The 23132-nt window shown below is 38.8% G+C and overlaps 1 protein-coding gene across 3 annotated transcripts in view; it reads right to left on the bottom strand.

The window, feature by feature from the left end:
- The window catches only part of TMTC2 (transmembrane O-mannosyltransferase targeting cadherins 2), a 458982-nt gene that overhangs the window by 370129 nt on the left and 65721 nt on the right, over nt 1–23132 (bottom strand). The window contains exon 1 of one of the 3 annotated variants that reach the window (XM_079143056.1): nt 9903–10715. The exons of the other annotated variants lie outside the window; for them this stretch is intronic. Coding sequence (XP_078999182.1) covers nt 9903–9985 — 83 coding nt within the window. The 5' untranslated portion in view covers nt 9986–10715. Of the gene's footprint in view, nt 1–9902; nt 10716–23132 lie in introns of those variants that run through there. 3 annotated transcript variants of the gene reach the window in all.

The raw sequence follows: 23132 nt of genomic DNA, 5'->3' as shown, positions 1-23132 counted from the left end.
ACCCATATGATCAACTTATGGAAGATGTCTTTATAGAGCAAGTAAAAGAGCAAAAATGAAGCACAGAGTGAATACACTGGCTAACTTTCTAGGCAGAAGAGAAACACCTACCCTCAACCTTTTTTGACCCAGGAATTTAGGCAGCCTTTCCAAAGATCCTGTAAATCACTAAGCTGATTCGTAATATATTTAAATAAAATAAAGCCTATTATCCAAAGTGTGGTTCATAAGCCTATAGCATCTGCAGCACCTGGAAATAACAGACGTGTAGAAGTTCAGACCTATTTCAGGCAGAATCTGCATTTGATTCCTATATAGACTGAAGTTTAGGAAGAGCTGATCTAGACTCACATGCACATACATAAAAAGAAAGCCAGCAAACGCCCATCTCAATGTTTTTTTAAATATTTTTTAGATGTTGATAGGCCTTTATTTTATTCATTTATTTATATATGGGGCTGAGAATCAAACCCAGAGCCAGGCAAGTGCTCTACCACTGAGCCACAACCCCAGCTCTCAATGACTTTTTAAGGGAGGCTTAGGAACTACCACCTAATTTCAAGAAACTGGAGGTTTCCGCCAACTTCAATTTTTTTTTTTTTCTTTTCTTAAACTAAATTACCCTTATGAACACAGGGAAGCAAGCTACAAGAGAGGACCAGTCTAAACCACCTTGCCTGCCACTGGCAACCTCAACATCAACCACTAGAACATTTAAAAGTAGCCATCGAAAACTCATAGAAATAGTTGACATTATCCATGCCAGAGACATAGAAGAGGTTTTAAAACAATGGAACTTTCTCTGATACAGAACAAAATTAAGAAACACTGTTTTGAAAAGGGAAAAAGAAAGACTCAAGCAGAGGTGCAAGGGTAGAATCCAAAAGCGATCACTTTAAATGAGGTATTTTAACTATAGTTGGTCATTTCAGAAATAACAGAAATGCAGAAGTTCAGACCTATGTCAAAGACTTTAATATCTTTGGAGATTTTTATTCAAATCCCAAATTCACTTTGAGTAAAGTAGCATGTTTCCCTAGAAGAGTTAAACTATAAAACCATGCTTCGTTAATATAAATTCAGTGACACAATTCAGTGCAATTTTTTTTCCTTCAATAGAATAACAAGAATAACCTTCCTATTTTAAATGCAGTTTACCAGATGAATTCAGGTATACCAGTTTTTCACATCAGCTATAAATAATTGCCTCCCTCTAAGGGGCCTATTTCTGCAAATAAAAATGTCTTTTTGCCTGATTAAACTTTTTCATCACCTGAAAACCTTTCTTCTGTAAATTTATAGTTGGAATATTTGTCATTAGAAGCTTGCTTTGTCAAAATGAGCTCTTTTCCATTGCTTTGGGTGAGTAGTCCTATAGTTAATTATTTGTGGGAGGAGAAAAGTAACCTGTTTTAAAGGCAACACACTTGGAAAAAAAAAGATGTGGACACAGTATTCTACCTTAAGATATCAACAGCAGCAGGCCAAGGGGCACAGGCACAGGCCTGCAAACCAGCCAACTCAGGAGGCTGAGGCAGGAGGATCACAAGTTTAAGGCCAGTCTGAGCAACTTTGTGAGACCCTATCTTAAAATAAAAATAAAAAGAACTAGAGATGTAGCTCAGTGTTGTGACCTTGGGTCAAGCCCCAGTAGCAGGCTAAACAGTCAAATGTTTAAGAGCCAGAAAACAGGAAGATAGGAGTAGCCAAAAAGCAGTGTAGGAAACAATGAGCAGGTAGATATGTCCCAAGGGAATCAGTACGGGTCACTGCAGCTTCTAGTACCATCTGAGAATCTCCTCTCTCAGATGGCTCTGTAATGACAAGCATCTTCCCCAAAATGAGGAAGGCAGCAGGCCTGTGAATGTGATCTCTGTGGCCATCACCTACAACACCCCCTGCAGAGGACACAATATACAGGGCTGTCACTTCAACATGCACAGACATTCAATAAGTCCTTGTTCCCTCATGAGGAGCCTTACTAACGGCTTAACTATTGACTCTCATATTTAATCCAAGAAACACCACTAACAGACAAGAGAGCAGGGTGGACATGCTTTCATTGTGGAACAAATAGGAAATTCACAAAAACAAGATGTTTACTTTTCTCAAAGTGTTCTCACTTATCTGCCTCTCTTAAAACACTGGTTTTGTAATCTTGGGTTTGCAACAGAAGCTCCAAAACAATATGCTTTATAAGAACATACTTATTAACAAACGTATAACCTAACTGATACCATGAAAGCAAAAAAACAGGGCTGTGGTTCAAATCCTTCCCACTTCTTTACAGAATACTTAAAAGCAATTGAAAAATAAAATAAAATTTCATAAGACATAGCTGTAAAGATTCTACTCATCTTATTTATCCTAAACTTGTTTTGTAAGAAATCAACTTATGAAATGCATTTAAGAATTAATACCCAAAGAATTTTAAGTATGCAGGGTTATAGGGACCATCATTCTTCCCACTGGATTTTTAAACAATGTTGAAACATGGCTATTTGAAATATTTTAGTTCATCATTTAATACTGTTCAAAATGTCAAGAGCCATATTGCGCCCCAGTGGCCACTCCTCAGCACATAACATATCCTTTGAAGTTAAAGTACTCCAAAATTATGCCAAGTGAACTCGTAGGCTAGTACAGTCAAACTTATCTAAACTTATCTACTTTAAAGAAATCAATGATCTCTGGAATTACCATTAGGAAAAAAAAAGCACTCTTCATTATCAAAACCTGTAACTTTTTCAGTTCAAATCTCCCATGAATGTCCCCCTCAAGGCAATCTTTTTATACACATTTTCTAATTAAATAAACCACGAGCATATACCTATAGTCATCTCATATTCCAACTTGATGCTTTGAGGAGTAATTACAAATGGATCCTAATAAATTCCACAGAAATGAAGGCTAATCATCAAAATCAAAGAGATCTGATAGTAACATTTTATTTGACCACAACACCTAGCACAGCGCTGCAATTTTAAGGGCACTAATGTGTGTTTCACTTGACAAATCATGTAATTTAGCCAGTCACCTTGACTGTAACTACATTCTATGCCACACTTCATACCCTGTCTAACTCTGATATCACAAAATGGACCAGTAAAGAAATCAAGCCTGTATCAAATTATCGTAAGCAAATAGCATTTCTTCTGCCAAACACTAAGGTACTTCTAACATGGATATAGTAGTTTAGTGTTAAGCAAATGTGGCATATTCATAACCTTCAAAGGAATATGCCAGGTACTCTGATGTGTGCCTATAATCCCAGCAACTAGGGAGGCTGAGGAAGGAAGATCACAAGTTCAAGTTCAGCCTCTGCAACTTAGCGGGGGACCCTCAACAATTGAATGAGACCCCATCTCAAATAAAAATAAAAAAGACTGGGGATGTAGCCTGGTGGTAAAACACCCCTGGGTTCAATCTCCAGATATACAGATATAAATATACTTTTTTAGGCAAATTAACTATATTTATGAAAAGTTCATTTTAAATAAAATAAACTACTCTAAAAACATGACAACTATTTGAATGCCAAATTTTGAAAATAAACATTTCAATGTTCCTGCTTTCCTTAAAAATCTTCTGTGTAGCAAGGTTTACTTGTTTCCCATTTATCTGTAAAAAGAAAAGGTCATAGTTGTAAACCCAAAGAAATAATCCTGAAAAGCTTCTGCAAGACTGAAATGAATTATAGCTTTTATTCTAGAAACTTTGAATGCCAGGGAAACTGACAAATGTGATTGAAAAGCTAAGCTCTCAGAAAGGAAAAAAAGGAAGGAAGAGTAATTGAAAGAAATTTTATAAAGTCATATCTTGTTGGAATTAATGGCCTAGGTAATACAGTCAAAAATCTCTGAGGCAAAAGGCTTTAATCCCTATGTCCAGTTAAGGCAAATCTGGTTAATAGGAGAGTTCAGTCACTGCAGACAACTAAACTGAAAACAAGTAAACTGGACAACTACTTTGGGAGAGACACTGCAAAGCTCTCACACCTGTGAATAAGGTGCCAACAGAACCAGACCAAAAATAAGGCTAGGCTAAGCCTCCACCATAGGTCCTAATTGCAACACAGTGTTCTGGGGAAGAAGGTGACAGAGTCCCAATAAAAACTTTAAAACATGAATGTCCATGAATATAGACATGAATATGAAATTAAAAGTTAACTAAAGAAAGACAAATATTTAAGTGAGAGGCTATCTCAGCATTTTTATAGATCTATCATAAAAGTCCCAGATGCAAATACTTTACCTGCTAGAATGCAGGCAGCAAAGGACAACATTTGGCGGTAGGCTTGATACCAAGGGTGAGCAACTGCTATACTGTGCTCCACGTACAAAAGCAGCCCATCTAGTATTATTCATAATTAGTGATCTACTGAATGTAGAAGTTTATCCCTCAAAAGCACATACAAATCATGTCTTCAAAGAAATCATCTAGCATTGCACATAATTACACCTGTACATAACCAAAATATTACACCTCTTTCATCCTAAGAAAAACTGAAGGTAAGCAGTTCTAATCATATGTCACTCCACTTTTTTCTTTAAAATCTAATTCCCTAAATGAGGAGAGCTATTTGTAGAGGTATTTATATTTTAAAAAGCCCACCAGCCCTTTCCTTCAAGGCTGACACACTTGTCAATTTTGTAAAGCCACTAAAATAAGTATGCAAAGCTGATACACCACCAAGATCCCAAGAGAGGACCAGAAAGTTTAAAGGATGAATGTTAGTCCGTTAAAAGCACTCTGGGTGAGGATAATAAAGTAATAATAATGCATGTTTGTCAGCCAGAGACTTTTCAGTGTGCCTTAAGGACAAACTCTGTCCTTTACTAATACTGTGAAGGTGTCTGATTTAGAGGTAATGCACCCTTAGTCTTATGATAAACAGTCACACCATCACAAGCATTTTAAACAAGTGCTTTTAGTGTGTTAAGCATCACCAAAGACATTAGGAAGACAAACTGTGCTCCTAACTCACGTTTGAATCCAAAAGGTTGTAGCTATTTCAGAATTATAGCAGCAGAGAATTCAGTGTTAGCACAGGGGCACACTAGCACTGACCTACTAAGTGTAGATTACAAGACAACAGCCCATAGCACCATCAATGTAAATTAATGATTGTGTGTGTGTGTGTGTGTGTGTGTGTGTGTATGTGTGTGTGTGTGTGTGTGTTTGCATGCAACCATGTATGAAAACAACTAAGGGACAGATGGCTGGCAAGCAATTTTCCCTTTGGCATTTGTGCACGTCCAATCAGGGTTGTATTTGGGTCATTTGCTACGATAAACACCATGTGACGGGCTCAATGCAGGTAAAGCAAAGCAGTCCATATGGACTTCACCTCATTTTATTTCTAATTTACCAACAATTGTTACACTTGTTCAAAATAGCAAGATGAACCATTTGCAAACAGACTTGTTTAAACAACCAAAACAGCTAGGAAAAAAATACCATATGAAATAGTTCATAAACTATAAATTCTTCCCAAATACATTGTTTTTTCAGTGTATTATAAACTGGGAAGGAAAACAAAGGGTTAAAAAATACTTTCATATACTCTGGCTTCATCTGATAATTACCTGATGAGACGACCTTAGGGACAAAGCAAACTTGTCCCATATTTCTCAGTAATTCTTTCTCACTGTTTACTAAATGCCAGGCATGCCTTCAATGCTTAAACATACTGGAATTTTTACATAATACTACTAGAATGCCTAAGGCAAATCTATTAAAAAGAACTTTTAAAGAGAATAACAGAATGACTGATTGATCTTTTGACAAAGGATTCTTATTACCTGGTCAAAACCCAAACTAACAGTAACACTAAAAGACTTAGCAGAAGGAATAGTTGAATATTTTTAGGGGAATATAAAGTTTTAGCTGTACAGTGGCACATTCCTGTAATCCCAGCAACTATTGACTTAGTGAGGTACTGAGCAACTTAGCAAGACCCTGTCTCAAAATAAAAAATAAAAAGGGCTGGGAATGTGGCTCAATGGTTGAACACTGTTGGGTTCAATAACCTGTACCAAAACAAAAAAGTTTTTAAAAAATCTGCTAATATGCTTTAAATCTTCCTTTCCTTCATTTTATATAGTTAATCATAATCACTATGAAAAAAAAATTTTATCTAGTGTTTCTATAAAAACCTAAACTTAAATTTATATCCAAATGAAAATTAAACCAGGGATGTGCTATTAAGCATTTTGAGTAGTACTTTTAATTCTAGAGTAGAAATTTCTACTGTGAAATTGTTTCTCCTAAGTTCACACAGTTATTGTACAAAACAATAACTAAGAGGGCTATAAGTAATATTAATGATCCTGGCTGGGTTTCACAAATGCAAAATGAGCAGTAAGAAAAAATTATTCAGACAAGTGACAAATATTTTTTCCACTTTCAAAACCTCAAGTTGTCTTTTTTTTAACTAATGAATTATTTTACTCATGAGAGAATTAAAAACATGCAGAAGCTACATTTTTATCTTGTCCATATGTCATCAGAGGGCATGTCATCAATGAGATGATACACGCAAAACGAAATCAGACTTCAACAAGCTCACACTTTACCTTTGTTTGTTGTGAAGTACACTGATTCCTATCGTAGTGTTATTTTCATGAGAAACTCATCATAGTATTTTTAAAGAGGAAGGAGGGAAAATGATGCATGTCATTGTCAACAAGTATATAAGAGAACAGAGAATTTGGGGTCAGCATGTTTTTTCCACTGGCCTAAACACCAAAATTCTCCAGAAAATAAGAGAGAGCTTCCTTCAAGAAGTCATATGCAACATGACTTAAATTTGGCAAAGATTGCATATTTATAATTCCAATTTTACTCTAACCACAATTTAACATTTAACATAGTCATTATACCACACTGAATGTAAGGGGAGGGAGAACACAGCTGAAACCATATATGCCTTCTCATCAGATCCTGCGAATGCTACTCTTCTACTGTTTGTTTCAACACATCATAGACATATTCTTAAGTTCAGCATAGAAACACTTGTAAAATATTAAATTTTACCATAGGGAAATTGATTTTACTTTAAGAAGTTTCATGTTACCACTTAATTTCAACCACGCTACATCAAACATTGACAAGTAATTACATATACAGTTTATAAAGTAAACTCGATCACTATATTTAAAAGAAATGATAACTTTGAGAAGTACCACAGCAATAATGCTTAAGCTCCAACAACATAAAGTCCTCCTAAAATATATGCCAGATTCTTCAGGCTAAAACGCAGAGTCTTGATTTAGTTAGGCAAGTCAGACATAAGAGCAATCTCTCTCTCCTAGAACACTTCTCTCTTCACTTCAAGCATTGACTTCTCCTTACACAACTGTATTTCACAAAAGTTCCTGGGGGGCAGCAGAATCCACAGATGGCAATTTAAGCAACATTTTAAACATGAATCCTTGCAGTCTAAAATGGAGTAGTGGAAATAAACACATTATCATCATCCTGAAGTTTCCACTTGGCTCCCTAGCTCTTGTCCTCTTTCACACACCAGTGAGTTATAGTACTTAGAAAAGCATATTTGAAAAGCCACAACTTACAGTGCACCTTGGCAATTAATCACTTTAATATGCTATGCATGCATCAAATAAGTTCAGGGCTCCATTAATATTTATCCTAAAATCCCTAAAATACATAAAAATGAAGCTTGCTATTCTTAAGATTTCATATTTTTAACAATACATGGTGGCACATGTAGTTCTGCTAAGAATTCTGGGTAAAATGTCCTTTTTAAATTGTAGCAAAGTATGATGCATATTTCAGGCCTTCAACATTATATCAGCACATAATGTCTAAATATTATATTGAACATGCTATCCATTAGATGATATGAGCAAATCATCACACTAAATTCATCTGTGTAGCTAGAAAATAGAAGTCAGGAATTTTAAGACTCAGTTTGACCTACATACAGTATGTGAAGAACTTGTAACAAATGCCAACCATCAAAGCGCAACTAATTCATCATCACACCCACACCATTCTTCCAAAGTTACAAAGTTCTAACATTTTTGACTCATAATTAAAAGCATACACAAAATGTATTTGCACATTTAGTTTAGACTCTTCTAAGAACTGGACAACAATCAAGGGGAGCATACAATAGGAATGGTTGGTTTATCACAGTGTTCTACAATGATGACAGTAACACAGATAATAACATAATATTTATATCTTATAAACTCTATAATACTGGTCTAAATGCTCACTATTCAAACTGTCCCCAACAAAGCCAGCAACTGGCCAAATTCATCACCAAGCTCATTTCAACAAAAAGTCACCCATCTTTAGAAACAAGGACTGTTTTCCACAAGAGACCAATAAATAGCAGGTGCAACATCATACTAAACTAGACAAAAGAGAGCCAGTTCAGCTCACCTCACTCTTACACACAGACCATTTGTCAGAGCTTGTAGCATAACTGCTAAAATCAGTACACTGTTTAAAAGTTGAGGAAAAGTTTATGTCACTAGTGCCTTCTTATCAATTGGCTTCTGACAGACACTACATAATATGCATTATGAAGGACTTGCAGGATGTTCTCATATCTATTATCAGCAGACTTTATAACAGACATGTGGGTGTGAACCAAGACTTACAGATTTAAAGCATACACATACATCCATGAACATGCTTTTAGCTGGAGATCGGATGCAGGAAAAAATATAGAATATGGCTAATTAGCACCAGAAGAAGAGTCTGCCTTCACCTCCCTTCCTATTGACCACTTTGCTTAAGTTCACTCTGCCTCACCCTAACCCTGGGGACCCATTCACTTTCCATAGTCCAAAGAGGCTGCTGAAAAGCTGTCAAAGTAAATCTGTGCTCACTTTTTGGATGGTTTAATTTCAATGGAGCATGAAACACCCCAGGACAGTTAATAAGTTTAGCCAGGCGTGCTGTTCTCCCTAATATATTTTAATTATGCATCTGTTTTAATTGTAATCAGATTAAGTCACCGGAAAGGCACAAATTGGAATTTTCCCTAATGGCTATTGGAGCTTTTCATTAGCTTCTAAACACTAACAAAGTTTAAAAAATAGGTAGAGACACCAGCACAACTGTGACATTTTCCAGGAATCAATGCAGTTTCTTTGACAACACAGTTCGGGTCTCATTAGCCACCCAAACTAACCTAAATGCAGAAGACAAATCAGTCTCTAGGGGCGTCTTCTTCCCCAATTAGCACAAGAGAATCACTAATGCCTAATGCAAAACTCCCAAACAGAAATGGAAGCCAAGGGTTTTATAAAGTGCTGCCCAATCGATTGGTGAAGGAGGCTGGGGAGCGGGAGATACAATCAGCAGCATTATCTTCGCCCAAACTAGCGCACACGTCAAAAGGGAAAAGTTGGAGCAGAGTACCGTCTCTCTTTTCACTATTCTGGCAACTGTCAAACGTGCGTTTTAACTTCGGGAAATAAGTGTCCTATCAATAAAAGGAGGCGGTACAAGGAAGATCTATTTGGGCGCGAGGAGAGGCTTTCTTCCATAGGTAAAAAGCCATTTAATGTGCTTTTGTTACACCAAGGAATACCTAAGACTTTTTTTTTTTTTTTTTTTTTTAACACGTTCATTAAACAGTTTCCCAAACTGCCGGGATTTCCGCTAAGAAACTTAGGCGTCTGCCAACAGGCTAGAAGCGAGAGAGAGAACCTGCTGCAAACTAGAAGCGGAAACTCCCTCAGCCCGCCCAGCGCGCTCGCGTCCCGGGTGTTTGCTTTAGGTGTTAATGTTTACATGTCGCCTAAAGCTAAAGGTGCGTAGGCAGTTCTTCCAAGATGCACTTCAACCTTAAAGCTGGAGGCTCCAGGGCCACCGTGGAGTCCCCATGCAGCCATCGTCCCTTCCTCTCGCCCCCTTACCTGTCATCATAGCAGAAATCCGCACTCAGAGTGTTGAGATACAAGGCGAGCCCCAGAGCGCTGCTCACCAACTCTGCAATCATCTCTCCACCGCCTTCCCTCCGGCTCGGCTCCCAACGAGAGGGCAGCAGCGGCAACAAAAAACAGAAGCATCAATCCCCACCTTCCGCCGCCTTCTCCTCCCAGCTTCACTTTTCCCTCGCTTCCCCACCCTCCCGCCTCTCCCTCCCTCGGGTCCTTCCAATCCACGGCTCCTCTCCTTCGCCTCCTCCTCGCGCCTATCTCCGCAGCTCCTGCTTCCTCCCCGGGTGCGGGCTTACACCGCTCTCCCCATGCCCGGCGCTCGCGAGCGGCGAGCGGCGTTAGGGCTCCGCGCCCCCCGGTGGATGCACAGGGCTGGTCCTTCGCGCGGCTTGCGGCCCCCACCCTAACCCATGGCAGTTTGGGGAGCCCTAGGTGAGGAGTGGGACTCGGAGGAGGTGGAAGAGTGCGGGATGGGAGCCGAGGGGCCGGACCCAGCCGGGCTCTGGGACCAGGTGGAGGAAGAGAGAGAAAGAGGGGCGGGTGGGAGGGACAAGGCGAACCGCCTCCCTTCGCCGCCTCCCGGGCGCACTGCTCCGGTGTCGCTGGGACTGACTCCGGCCGCCACAGCGGCTGCAGCACATTCACTCTTTATTAGCTCCCTCCCAGCCCCAGCCCCTTCTCCAGTGAAGTGAGAAGCGGTCGCTGGGGACTCCAGAAGCTCCCGCGTGGGGTTCTCGACGCGGCCCCCGGCGCCTGCGTGGCCAACCCTCCATCCCGCGTTTGCCCAGCCCCTTTCCCCACCCAGATCTTCCGCGAAAGCTCCTCCCACCCTGTCCCCGACTGGCTGGAGACTCCTCCCACTCGGCGCGGAGCTGGAGGCCCCTCCTACCCACCTCCCGCCCTCCTCTTGTTTCTTTCACCTTCGATGCCTGTCTGGAAAGCCCCCGGGACAAGGACGAGTGCTGGAAGACAGCCCAAAGGAGTAGCTGGAGTGCGCCCTGGGAGGGGGAGCAAAGAGGAGAAAGGAGACAGGAGGAGGTGGTCGCTCGCTCAGCTGCTGCCAGGCGGCGCCTAGCACCGGCTAGATCTCAAACCCAGCGTTATGTGTGCCAAGCGCTGCCAGGCGTAAGTGTGGTCAGTTGGACAGACTTTTGGGGACACGGAGAGGAAGAACAGGTTTGGCCAGTGCTGAAGCTTTGGTTGCCACAAACATACACGCTGCCTTTCAGAAACGCACCCGATGCTTGAACCGAAATGGGGAGAAAGAGCATATTGGAGAGCTTGAGAGGCATCTTGGGAGCGACAGATTTCAGCTATGAGCCTAGCCTACCACTGACCCCAATGTTAGTGGAAAGACGTATTGGGAGAGAAATGTCCCCTCGTTGCGCTTAAAAAGAAAGAATTCAAAAGAGAAAAAAAGAAACACACATACCCCGCATGTATTGCGGGTGGGGTGCCTTTGGTGATTTCAGGACTGCCAGGCAGACCATGAGAAAACAGAAGAGACTCTCCGCTAGTGCAACCCGTTATCGCGCTATTCTTGAACCTAGCAAAGCGGAACGCTAATGCCCTTTCCTTTCCGCCCGGATGCAGTACTGGATGGACGGCATCCAACATGATGAAATATGGTGTAGAAGAATGGCCCGGGTAGAACGAGCTCTGGGTACTAAAGTTACAAGACCAAAGAGGACTGCGGGCTGCCTGCCACACCTCCTCCGGCTTCTGTCCCTTTTCCTGCTGGACTTGTGATCATGATGAACACTACTGCAGCGCCCCCTGCTGCATGGCACCCACAAGGCTTGGAAAATAAGTACTTTTTTTCCACGTTAGGCTGACTTGCCCACACTGAGAGAGCAGCACCCAACTCGCAAGTTTTCCTGAAGTGTAAAAAATTGAGCTCCCTGTATATCTGGCAGTGACCTGAAAAGTTTGGGCGCCTGCCAAATAAAGTTGCATCTTTTCCTGATTTTACAAGAAAATCCATGAAACCTGTATAGATGCAGATGAAATGATAAATATTTGTTATCTGCCACAAGCAAATGTGCCCTGGGAAAAAATGTAAACACTGATATACAAGGGATTACATCACTAAAGGCAATGATGGATTTTTATTAGGGGCATACTAGAGATTGAACCCAGGAGCACTTTTCCACTGAGCCATACCCCCAGTCCTTTATATTTTTTGAGACAGTCTGGCTAAATTGTCCAGGCTGACCTGGAACATGCAATCGTCCTGCCACAGCCTCCACTGTGGAATCGCTGGAATTACAGGCATGCCACCACGCTCAGTTTGGCAATGACTGATCTTTTATCTTTTTTCCCCATGATCTCAGCTCATTGTTAAAAAAAGTTTTTTAAGTCATATCAGTCTGTCCATCAAAGTCCTCTGTGTCTTTCTGTTGGTCTTGTATGTTGATATTGGATCCTAGGACACTGGGAGAAGAAAGACAAAGCATACTCAGGAATCAGATGCCTGGATTTGAGTCCTCACTCTGCTACTTGTTTGGGTTACTTTTGATCAGTCACTTAATCTCTTTATTCCTCAGTTTCATCATCTATAAGACAATGACAATAATAAGCACCTATCTTATGGGTACTATTATTGTGATCAGAGGAGGTAAACTATAAAGCACCAGAAGGGCCCTGGGAAGTGTAATAAGATATTCGCTATTATTGGTATTTTCTCCCACTTCTTCTGTCACTTTTTATCTAAAACCTAGATGTTTACTCCAAGATATCAATCCACACTGCCTTAATCCTAGTCCCAGCTACCCTCATGGCTTGTTTGTACTAATAGTACCTTCTAAGTGGTCTCCTTACTTCCACTCCTGCAACTCTTCCCTCTCCGCAGTCTTAACTTCAGGTATTAAACAGAAAGTTTTGAATATTACCATCTCCCTACTATAAATAAAATGATCAGTGACTTCCTATTGCACTTTGAAGAAAACTCTCTGATTCTTACCATGGCTTATCTGGACCTGACTACCTCTCCCCCTTCACAATGAGCGCACATGCACACAACCATATATACTCCTCGGAAACCAACCAGTTTCTCTTCCTTCTAAATGAAATTCTTTCTTCCCAGACCTTCTCTGGCTCCCAGACCTTCTCTGGCTCCTCCTCACCATTAGGTCTTGCCTCAGAAAGTCTTTCCTAGTTTACTCTATAAAGAGCCTCACCCCCCACCATCTGTATCTATCTCATCACTCTGTATGATTTTAGTATACATTAGATTTTGAAATTACCACTTAAATGGAAGTTTCATAAGGATGGGGACCTTATCAATTTTATTTTTCACACAATAGCAGAGCCTATAATGTCTGGACATGTAGAAGATACACACACAAAAAAAGTTGACAATAAATAAGCAAATAAATATTTAAGGGAAACTATAATTAAGGGAAACTATAAAATTACTGAAAATCCACAAATCCTTCATCAGAGTATAAACTGATGTGTTGTCATTCTTAAACATGATGAAACATTAACAAAGACAAGAGGGAAGAAGTAGGTTAAAAATTCTTCACAGTGCATCGACTCTGCAGGAATATCTGTGGTGGAAAGTCACAGATGGACAGCTCTCTTCAATAATTAAGAAGACTTAAAGGCACAAAAGGTACTAGAGACTTGTAGATTCAGCATGCTAAAAGCTTGTAAGCATTTTCCAGAGCTGTGTCCATTTTCAAACCTCCAGTAGTTTTAAATATTTATTTCTACCTTCCTCCATTTCCTCCTTTTCTCCTCCCCACCCCACTCCTCTAAATTGGAAGCCTAGGGGACTATGACATGTGCCAGTAAATTGGTGCACCTTACCATCCCTGATAAATGGAAGGCTAAAAATCCAGCTGCGATTGAGCAATACAGTTGCTTTTAACAAAATTTCTATTATAATTTAACATGGGTCTTAATATCTTTCCAGTGCATTAAGCCATGGTCTCTTTCAGATTGCTCTCCAAGGGCTGAGAAGCAGCCAATTCCTGCATTTTCTACCTTCCTTGAACAACTGCAGGGAGGAAATCGGATTAAAGATGTCATCACATCCTTGAAGATCATTTCAAATCTGGGGACATAGCTCTTTTAGTTTATTAAGGTGTACTTATCCAATGTGAGATTGCTGCCTCAGTTCTGAATTTATATATGGTCTATTTAAAGCTACTGTTGCTCTCTACAGATGAAGGAAATTAGACTGGTTGGCTTGAGTTTTCTACCTTAGACACAAGATTGGTCAAAAAAGTGCTAAGCCCTTATTTTCTCAAGTAGGTTCCACACATCTGCTACCTCACCACTTCCTCAATGAATTCCTTTTTATAGTTGCCTGGACCTACCCTGCATTTGTTCTGCATTCCCAGGCCTTTGTTGTATAATTCATACCTTTGCAGTGCCAGTTCCTCAGGGTAAAGATTTCCTTATTTGCCTAAGACATTTTTAGTTTATTGTGCAATACCATCTTCCCTTTGGGTGTTGCATAAATATTAACTAAAAATCCACATCTGGTGTTGGTCGTCATTTCTATTTGTCCTAATATAACTTCTCTTTGAACAATTCATTTGGAAAGTGTGCCAAGGGTGAAATGTGGCACATAAATTCTTGTGTGCTGCACAGAATGCTTTTTAAAATGCCCACAGATTTGGCTATTTATGAACAGAAGATTTGCACCTCTTTCTTACTCTCGCAATTCTAAAATTGAAGCAGGCCACAGTAATTACAATCTCCCATATGTTTTTTGAAAAGGTATCCAGGAATCTCCTGCTAAAATCTTAACAGATTGACTAGGTAGCAGAAAAACACTAGCCCAGCAGGTGAAACTGCCTGTTTAGGGAGGTCAGAACGGTGCACTCTGCTAGGGGACTCATAAGCTCTGGGCTTTGCTCAGGAAATAACCCTGCAGGAGAAAAACAGCAGAGCGTGGATGAAATGTGGGTCAGGGAGCTGAAAGAGGCACATGGGCTGCTTGGTTAACTAATGACAGTAAATGCACTGGCTGCACATGTTACATTTCGATGTTTCCCAGCATACCATAAAGTGCTGCCCTGAAGACACTACGGCATATAACACTGCTTTATCCCAGGGCTTGTGATCCATTAGGAATATAATTAGGACAATGCAGCCATAGAAACAGATCCTGTCACCTCTGTCACAAAACCGGGGCTATTAAGAACCAGCTGCTACCAAAATAATGATCACTTTAAGAATCTCACAGTTTCCCTAGCTTCTAATTCAGAGGATGTGGGGGTTGGGTAGGAGGAGAAGAGGAGGAGGAGTGTAGAAATAACATGTTAATAACCAGATATGGATAATTGCAGAGATGTTGAAGCTAATGATAGAATTCAGAAATTCAAGAAAAGCAAGGACAGCCTCCTTCATAGAATCTCTCCAAATGCATTCACATGCACTGGTATAAACAGTGATCAAAAATATTCTAACAGCTTGAAAAATTGCACAGAATCTTGGGTAACAAGAATTTTGATAAGACTTAGATTCTGGAAAGCAAAAAGGAGTAGAGGGAAAATTAATTTTGATGTGAACATTACTTTAAATCAACCAGTTATTCATAGATTTTGCCTCATTCAGTCCAACCTCAACCTTTTAAGCTAGCATTTTCCAGAAGATCTTTCTGCAAAGGAGGTTTTACATCTGTGTTGTCCAATATTGTAGCCATTAGTTACATGTGGCTTTCGAGCAGAGGAAATGTGCCTAGTGCAACTAAGGAACTGAATATTGAGTTTTATCTAATGTCAATTAACTTAGTGACATAAGACTAGTGGCTTCTATATTAAACAGCACAGCTTATGCTGTGAGGGCCTCCTGGAAGACCTCTGTGTGCCTTAAGGTGGATTTCATGTGAAAGCCAGTTGCCAACATCCTCCCACTAGTCCAAGCTTTAGTCCTGAATCATTTCCTCTTCCTGTTCTGCTCCCACATGTAACCTGTTTTTATTTATAAAATAGCTGCCAGCTATTGAGTACTTTTATGTGTTAGTCATTGTACTGAGCACCTTATTTATAATCTCACTTAATCCTTGGGAGATAGGTACCATTACTATCCTTGTTTTACAGAGAAGCAAATAGAGGTACAGAGAAGTCTAGTAAACTGTCCATAATCTTATAGCTTTAAGTGGAAGAATTTACACTTGAACTTATGTCTTTTAAGTCCAGAGTTCTATGCTTTAACCACTACTCAATACAACATCATCTTGTTCATCCTCCCATTCGAATGGCCATATTCTCTTTAGGACCAACTTCAAGGGAAAGAATTCCTGGCTACATCTAAGATGCTCTGAATATATTCATATTCTGCCTCTTCTATCATCCCTCAGATCATTTTGAATGAAATATGTGTAACTCGTTTTTTTTTTAACTTTTTTTTTTTACATTAGATGGAAACTTACAAAAATTATACTCTAATTTATAGTAGAAACCATCCTCTACAAAATGCGCGCACACACACACACACACATTTTAATAATGAATATATTCAAATGATGCATTTACATTTTTTCTAGCATAATCCATACTATCGGAAAAATAGTTGGGATACATAACATAACCCAAATTCCAACATCATAATGAAAGTATTAATGTAAATTACAAATTGAAAAGTCAAACAAAGGATTTATAAAAGTCAATATTATGCTTAAAAAACACTATAAATTTGCACCTAAGACGTGTTTTCATGTGAGCGTTAGTTTAACAAGTTATTCATAGAGTTAGCTTTGATGTTCATCCAACATGGACCTTTTTAAGTTAGCATTTTTCAATAGAACTTTCCATTTATTATTCCTATGAAATGACTAGAAAGTCAATTTGCAGTTGGCCTATTAATCTTATAATAAATAACAGAAGGTCAATATGCTTAAATTTTTTCCAGTAGATTTAATACAGTTGCCCATTTGAAAAAAAAAAAAACTAAGTATCTTGTAATTTGTATACTGTTACTTTATTTAATGATTACAAGGAAATGATGTGTTTATAGATTTACATGTAGATTCCCACCACCCTATATTTTTCTTCCCAAATGCTTTCTTTTATCTTTTTTGTTCTGTTCAGTCTATTCTTCCCATTTTGCACAGTTTGCCCTTACAAAAGCTGCGATGTGCCCCAAGATACACAGACTAATGAAATAGATCATCTTCAATAATGGATTTAAACCTAAGACATTTATTTTCTTGGCAATCAGTTTGAGAAACTCAGTTGCTGAATTGAAATGGACAAATTATGAAGATGATGTTGAATTGTCAGTTATAGGCTAAGCACCACTGGAGAACCTGGGTCAAGGACTCTCATCCCTACTCAACTTGTTTTCCTAAAGTTAATCACAGTGCTAGGCTCACAGGTCACAATCCATTGCCAACAAAGATTTGGCAGTGTCTCTCCTGATTTACATTGTAAACATGGGACACAACCAACCACTTATCTGGGATTTTTTTTTGTTACTATAGATGATGCACATTTTCTAGAATTTAATATAAATAAGTCTGTGTGCTCTCCTTTGTTCGTTTTCATGCTTGGCTTCGCTCTACATCATTATTTTGAGATTCATCCATGCTTTGTTCATATTAATAATTCATTTTTTTTATATTTATGACAAATATTCTATCATGTAGCTATACCACAATTTCTTTAGCCACATGACTGTTGATAAACATTTGAGTTTTTTCCAGTTTTTAGCTATTGCAAACAATGCTGCTGTAAACATTCATGAAAATCTTTGTATGGACATATGCTTTCATATGTCTTTGGCAAATTCCTAGGAGTTAGATGGCTGGGACATGGTTAGTAGTGTTTAATGTTTTAAGAAATGGTCAAATTGTTTTCCCAAGTGATTAGGCTATTTTACATTCCCTTAAGTGTGGGGTAGCCTTTCAAATCATTTGGCACTTCTCTTTCTTTTGGATGTTACCTGCTTAATGCAACACAAGTTCACTAACTCCCTGTAATCAGAAGAGCAACACAGCTCAACAGGGTTTTTGGCTCTACCCCTGAGCTACATCTGAGCCCTAGTCCCTATTTGTATTTATTTGTTTTGCAACAGATTCTTGCTAAGTGGCCTGGACTTGCCTCAAGTTTGAGATCTACCTCCTTCAGTCTCCAGAATCTGAAATTACAGGAGTGTGCCACCATGACTGGCTCTAATTTTAACTTTCACCACCAACAACTACAGACCCTAGTCTTGGGTTTAGTGACCTAGGAAGTAATTGCACCATGCCATCTACTGAACAGAAGCATACCACAAAAATATCTAACACAGATAGGTTGATTACAACACAAAATGATTTTGCATCACAATTCAAGAGATCAATCATTTTTTGTATTCTGCCAGTTATGAAAGGAGTCACATGCACATTATTTTCCAATTTGTTTCATTGGTTATTTAGTATTCCCAATGGATAAAAGCACTGGGCAGCTGCCCAAGTGATTCTGGGTTCTTGATCCTTTAACCTGGCTCTGGGTAAAGGTGCCAGTTTCTTTGCCCAAATGGTACTACTAAAAGCTAAGCACTCTGGCTACCCACACCTATGCCTATGTCTTGTTTGAATGCAGTGTTTCTCCTAATCATCTCCCCACCTCCATTACTATTTCTTTTACATGCTGCCAAAACAAATCAAGGTTCTAAAGTAAGAACAGAGAAGGAAAGGTGTTTGCATTTGTAAAGCATCTATTACCCACAGACAATGTGCCATGTATTTTACATGTACTCTAGAACTTATTCTCACAGCAGTCTGGCCAGATATATATTATAATTGTCTTTTTACAAATGAAAAAAACAAAAACAAGGGTCAAAGATATTATGTAACTTGTTGCAGATCATGCAACTAGTAAATGATTACCTAGGTTTCTATAGCATTCATATCTGTTCCAAAGACCTTTTCTTTTGTTTAAAAATCTTATGCAATGTCCATCTTAATAACAGTAGAAAGAATCGTTTTCATAATTTAAAGTTTTAGGCTGGAAAGGGCACCTTTTTCCTTCTTTGTAATGTGGCGAAGAAACAAGGTTTGGGAGTTTCAGTTTGTGTTTTGCGTGAAGGAATAGAATGGAAGGAGATAAACCTGTGGACCATACAAACACAGACAGGTTTAAAATTTTTGCATAACCAAGAATGGAGGTAAAGTCCTGAGAGCTATTGAATTTTGACAGGATATAAAGAATTTGGGATATAAAATATAGAAAAACTAATGGAGTGGCAATAAATTCCTGTAGAGAACCAAGCACAGTGGTTCATGACTCAAATTCCAGTAACTCAGGATGCTGAGGCAATAGTATTGCAATTTTGAGGCCAGTCCGGGCAATTTAGCAACACCCTCAGCAACTTAACAAGACCCTCTCTCAAAATAAAAAATAAATAAATAAAATGGGGGTGTAGTTCAGTGGTAAGGCATTTCTGAATTCAAGCCCCAGAATTGAAAAAAAAGAAGGAAAAGAAAAATGAAATTCCTATAGAGAACACCAAGAAGCTGAGATTCAGGCAGTGAAAGGGTGAATGGACAACCACTGTTTGAAGTTTTACCTTACAGTCTAGGATAGAGAGCCAAGCAGGGGGTGATGCCATTACACACAGCTAGACATCAAGAAATACCTTACTATTGTATAGATAGAGAAAAAATAGCCTTTTACCTTGAGGCCAGACATAGCGATTAAAGAATAGAATGTATAATACAAAGATATACCAATTACTTTTCTTATCTGTGCATCTTATTAAAATTGCCTCTTAAAATTATGTTTTCTAACAGAAACACTGGATAACAAAGAAATGAAATTGACTTTCCATCCTTGGGAATATTCAGAGGTTCTGGAAACAATAATTTAGTAAGAGGTACTCAAACTAACAAAAACCCTTTTAATAATGTGAATAGATATTTTTAAAGAATTCTAGAAGTTTATAATTAATTAAGTAAAGGGTCATTCACTGAATGTGATGGTGGAAGAAGTTGTCAGAAGTCCAGGAAGAAGGGAGATAGAAAGTTGCTGTTCAATGGATATAAAGTTTCAATTGTGCAAGATGAAAAAGTTCTAGAGATCGCTGTACAATACTGTGCTATAAACTTAAAATCATATTAAGAAGGCAGATTTCATGTTGTGTGTTCTTCGCTACAATTTTTAAAAAAGTAGTGCTAGGAAGTGATTTTTAAGTGATCATTAATGAGAACTACCTTTTAAGTCATTTGATTATTCTGGTTGTCAGATGTCATTGGAATTAAGAATTATTATTCACTGCCCCCAACCCACAGCCCCCTCCCACTATGCTGGAGATTGGAGATTGAACCCAGGGGCACTCTACCACTGAGTCACATCCCCGGTTTTTAAAATTTTTTATTTTGAGGCAGGATCATATTAAGTTACTGAGAATCCCACTAAATTACTGAGGTTGGCCTCAAACTTGCAATCCTCCTGCCTCAGCCTCCAGAATTACTGGGATTATAGGCATGTGCTACCATGCTCAGCTCACTTGTATTTTTTTTTTTAAGTTACCTTACTAAATATGTTTTCAAAATACGGTTACCACATATCTCTGTAATGCCAACACTTATGTCAACAGTTGTGGAAAGAATAATTTCTACATAATAGGGGGTGTATGTAAAAGAATATGGATCGGTTGACTCTTTTTTTTTTTTATTGTAAACAAATGGGATACATGTTGTTTCTCTGTTTGTACATGGCGTAAAGGCATACCATTTGTGTAATCATAAATTTACATAGAGTAATGTTCTTTGATTCATTCTGTTATTTTTCCCTTCCCCCCCACCCCTCCCACCCCTCTTTACCCTCTATACAGTACTTCCTTCCTCCATACTTGCCCCCCTCCCTAACCCTAACTGTAACCCTAACACTAACCCTTCCCTCCCCCCCCATTATGTGTCAAAAATTATGGCATTTGCAGGCAAATGGATCGGTTGACTCTTAAAGGATATAAGCAGGAAGCAATATGGAACTACATACAGTTAAATCAAAGTGTTTTCCTGAATATCAGCAGAATCAATCTTTTGTCAAAGATCAGTTAGTGGAGCTAAATGTTATTTAAAATAGCACCTTTTAGGAAAAGGGTCAATAAGAATGATTTCTACTTCTTATGATTTACTTATTACCATGTATTACTAAATCACAGAAACCCCCCCCCACCCAGACCAAGTGAACACGTCACTCCTTGATTATGCTTCTCCAGTGGTCTTTAAAAACAACGTTGTTGAGTTGGAGTCTTGAAAGCCAAAGTTAATTCATTATTCTCACTAATTCTTTAGAACTCAAGTTCTAAATCTAAAATTCCTTCTTTTATGAAACATTTTTGGAGGGGCTGGGGGAGAGATGGTATTGGGGATAGAACCCAGGGTTGCTTTATCTCTGAGCTACACCCCCAGCCCTTTTTATGATTTATTTTGAGACCAGATCTCCCTAACTTGGTCAGCCTGACCTCAGATATAGGATCTTCCTGCCCCTGCCTCCCAAAAAGTTAGGATCACAGGTGTGCACCACTGCACCAAGGTCTATGAAATCTTTTGGAAAAGTCTTTGAATTGTTTTGCTCTGAAATATAATGTCAGTAGTATTGAAAGTCATCTTTGCATTGTAAAGGTAATCTAGAATATTTTTTAGGCTTGAAGGAATATACTTAATTTTCCTTCTAAAATTTTGTGTTCTAAAATTTGCATTTTCACAGGCAGAGCTAATTCATGGATCAACTTAGTCTCATAATTGAGATGGGTTTTTAGGCTTGATGTAGAATCAGTACACACTTTCAGCCATTTAGCATTGTCACAAAAACTACTCATATAAAGTAATTGCTAAGTCACAAGACCTCATATTAACTCATAGGAAGAGCGATTTAGTGAGTCTTAAGTTGTATCAGTTTTCCAAAATTGATCTTAATATCTTTCCTCTTGAAATCAATAATAAAAACTTGCCTAATGATTTCATGCAAAAATTTCCCATAAATATCAGGTCAAAATGTCATCACAGTAAAAGTAAAATTAAACATTATCAACATATTTGGCCTATGAATTAAAACAATAATAAACAATTTTCCCAACAATTACATATGTATATTTTAAAAATTATGCACCACCCCATAGCACTGTTTTATTTTAATATTGCTTGGCCCATGTCTTCCTGAGAGCTACTCACCTATATTCACTAATGCCCTTTCCATATATTTATAGTCAACCTCAACCAAAACTAGAAGCATTTCTCACCATGGCAGGAAATACATCAATACCATCAGCAAGTCTATATGCTTCCTATTTCACCCCCATCATTTGCCTAGCGAACCACTGCTTTCCCTGCACCCTGGTTGTGTTGGCTGAATCTATGTTTATATCAGACTGCTTTGTTTTCTCTCATCATTTTGAAAGCCATCTGGACACAGATATTTTCCCTGCACTGAAGCCCACTTGGCTGCCCTGACGTTCTACCTGATTTTGACAGGCTCATATATGGAGACTGAGTTCTGTTACCTGGACCTTCCTTCTACTCAAGGAAGTTCTGCTATATATCATTTTAAACCACAGTTCCATCCGTCTCTTGACTCCTCGTGCAGACTGATGCCTATGGACTCCTTTGGCTGTGTTCCCATTCAGCAGATTGAATTTCCTTGGATAGCTATAACTTCTGGAACTAAGCCCAAGTTCATCACACATCTTTGGACTCTGTAAGTTGGACCACAAGAGATTCTCTTTGTGAAGTCACCCCACAGCTGGGGTAGTTTCTCTTCCATTGGTAACTGTTTTTCCAGCACCCTCAACCACATTATGCTGTCTAAGTCCCAATTGTGTCTTGCTTCTTTATGTGTTCCTATTTATAATTCTGTTGGTATTCACAAATTTAGTGTGGTCTTCTCAACTGTTTCAGTGGAAGGACATTCTTTTAAATGTTTATTTGTAGGTCCAATAACATGTGTGATACTTATTCTTTACCTTGGTAACCACATGGACCTTGAATTTTAAGATTATAAATTGATTTGTATTTATAAAATTATTTAATAAGATTTATTAAGTAATATTGATTTAAGAATAATTTGTGTGTGTGTGTGTGGTATTGGGGATTTAATCTAGGGGTGCTCTACTCCTGGGCTACATTCCCAGCCATTTTTATTTCATTTTTTAATTTTAAGACAGGATCTCTCTGGAGTCCCACTCAAACTTGCTATTCTCCTGCCTTAGCCTCCCAAGTAGCTGGGATTACAGGTGTGCACCTAAGTGCCTGGTTTGATTTAAAGT

Source organism: Sciurus vulgaris, assembly GCF_902686455.1.
Source record: "Sciurus vulgaris genome assembly, chromosome: 5".
In the NCBI taxonomy this organism is placed as follows: domain Eukaryota; kingdom Metazoa; phylum Chordata; class Mammalia; order Rodentia; family Sciuridae; genus Sciurus; species Sciurus vulgaris.
Note: the sequence above shows the minus strand (reverse complement) of the source record. Positions and strands in the feature narration are given on the sequence as shown.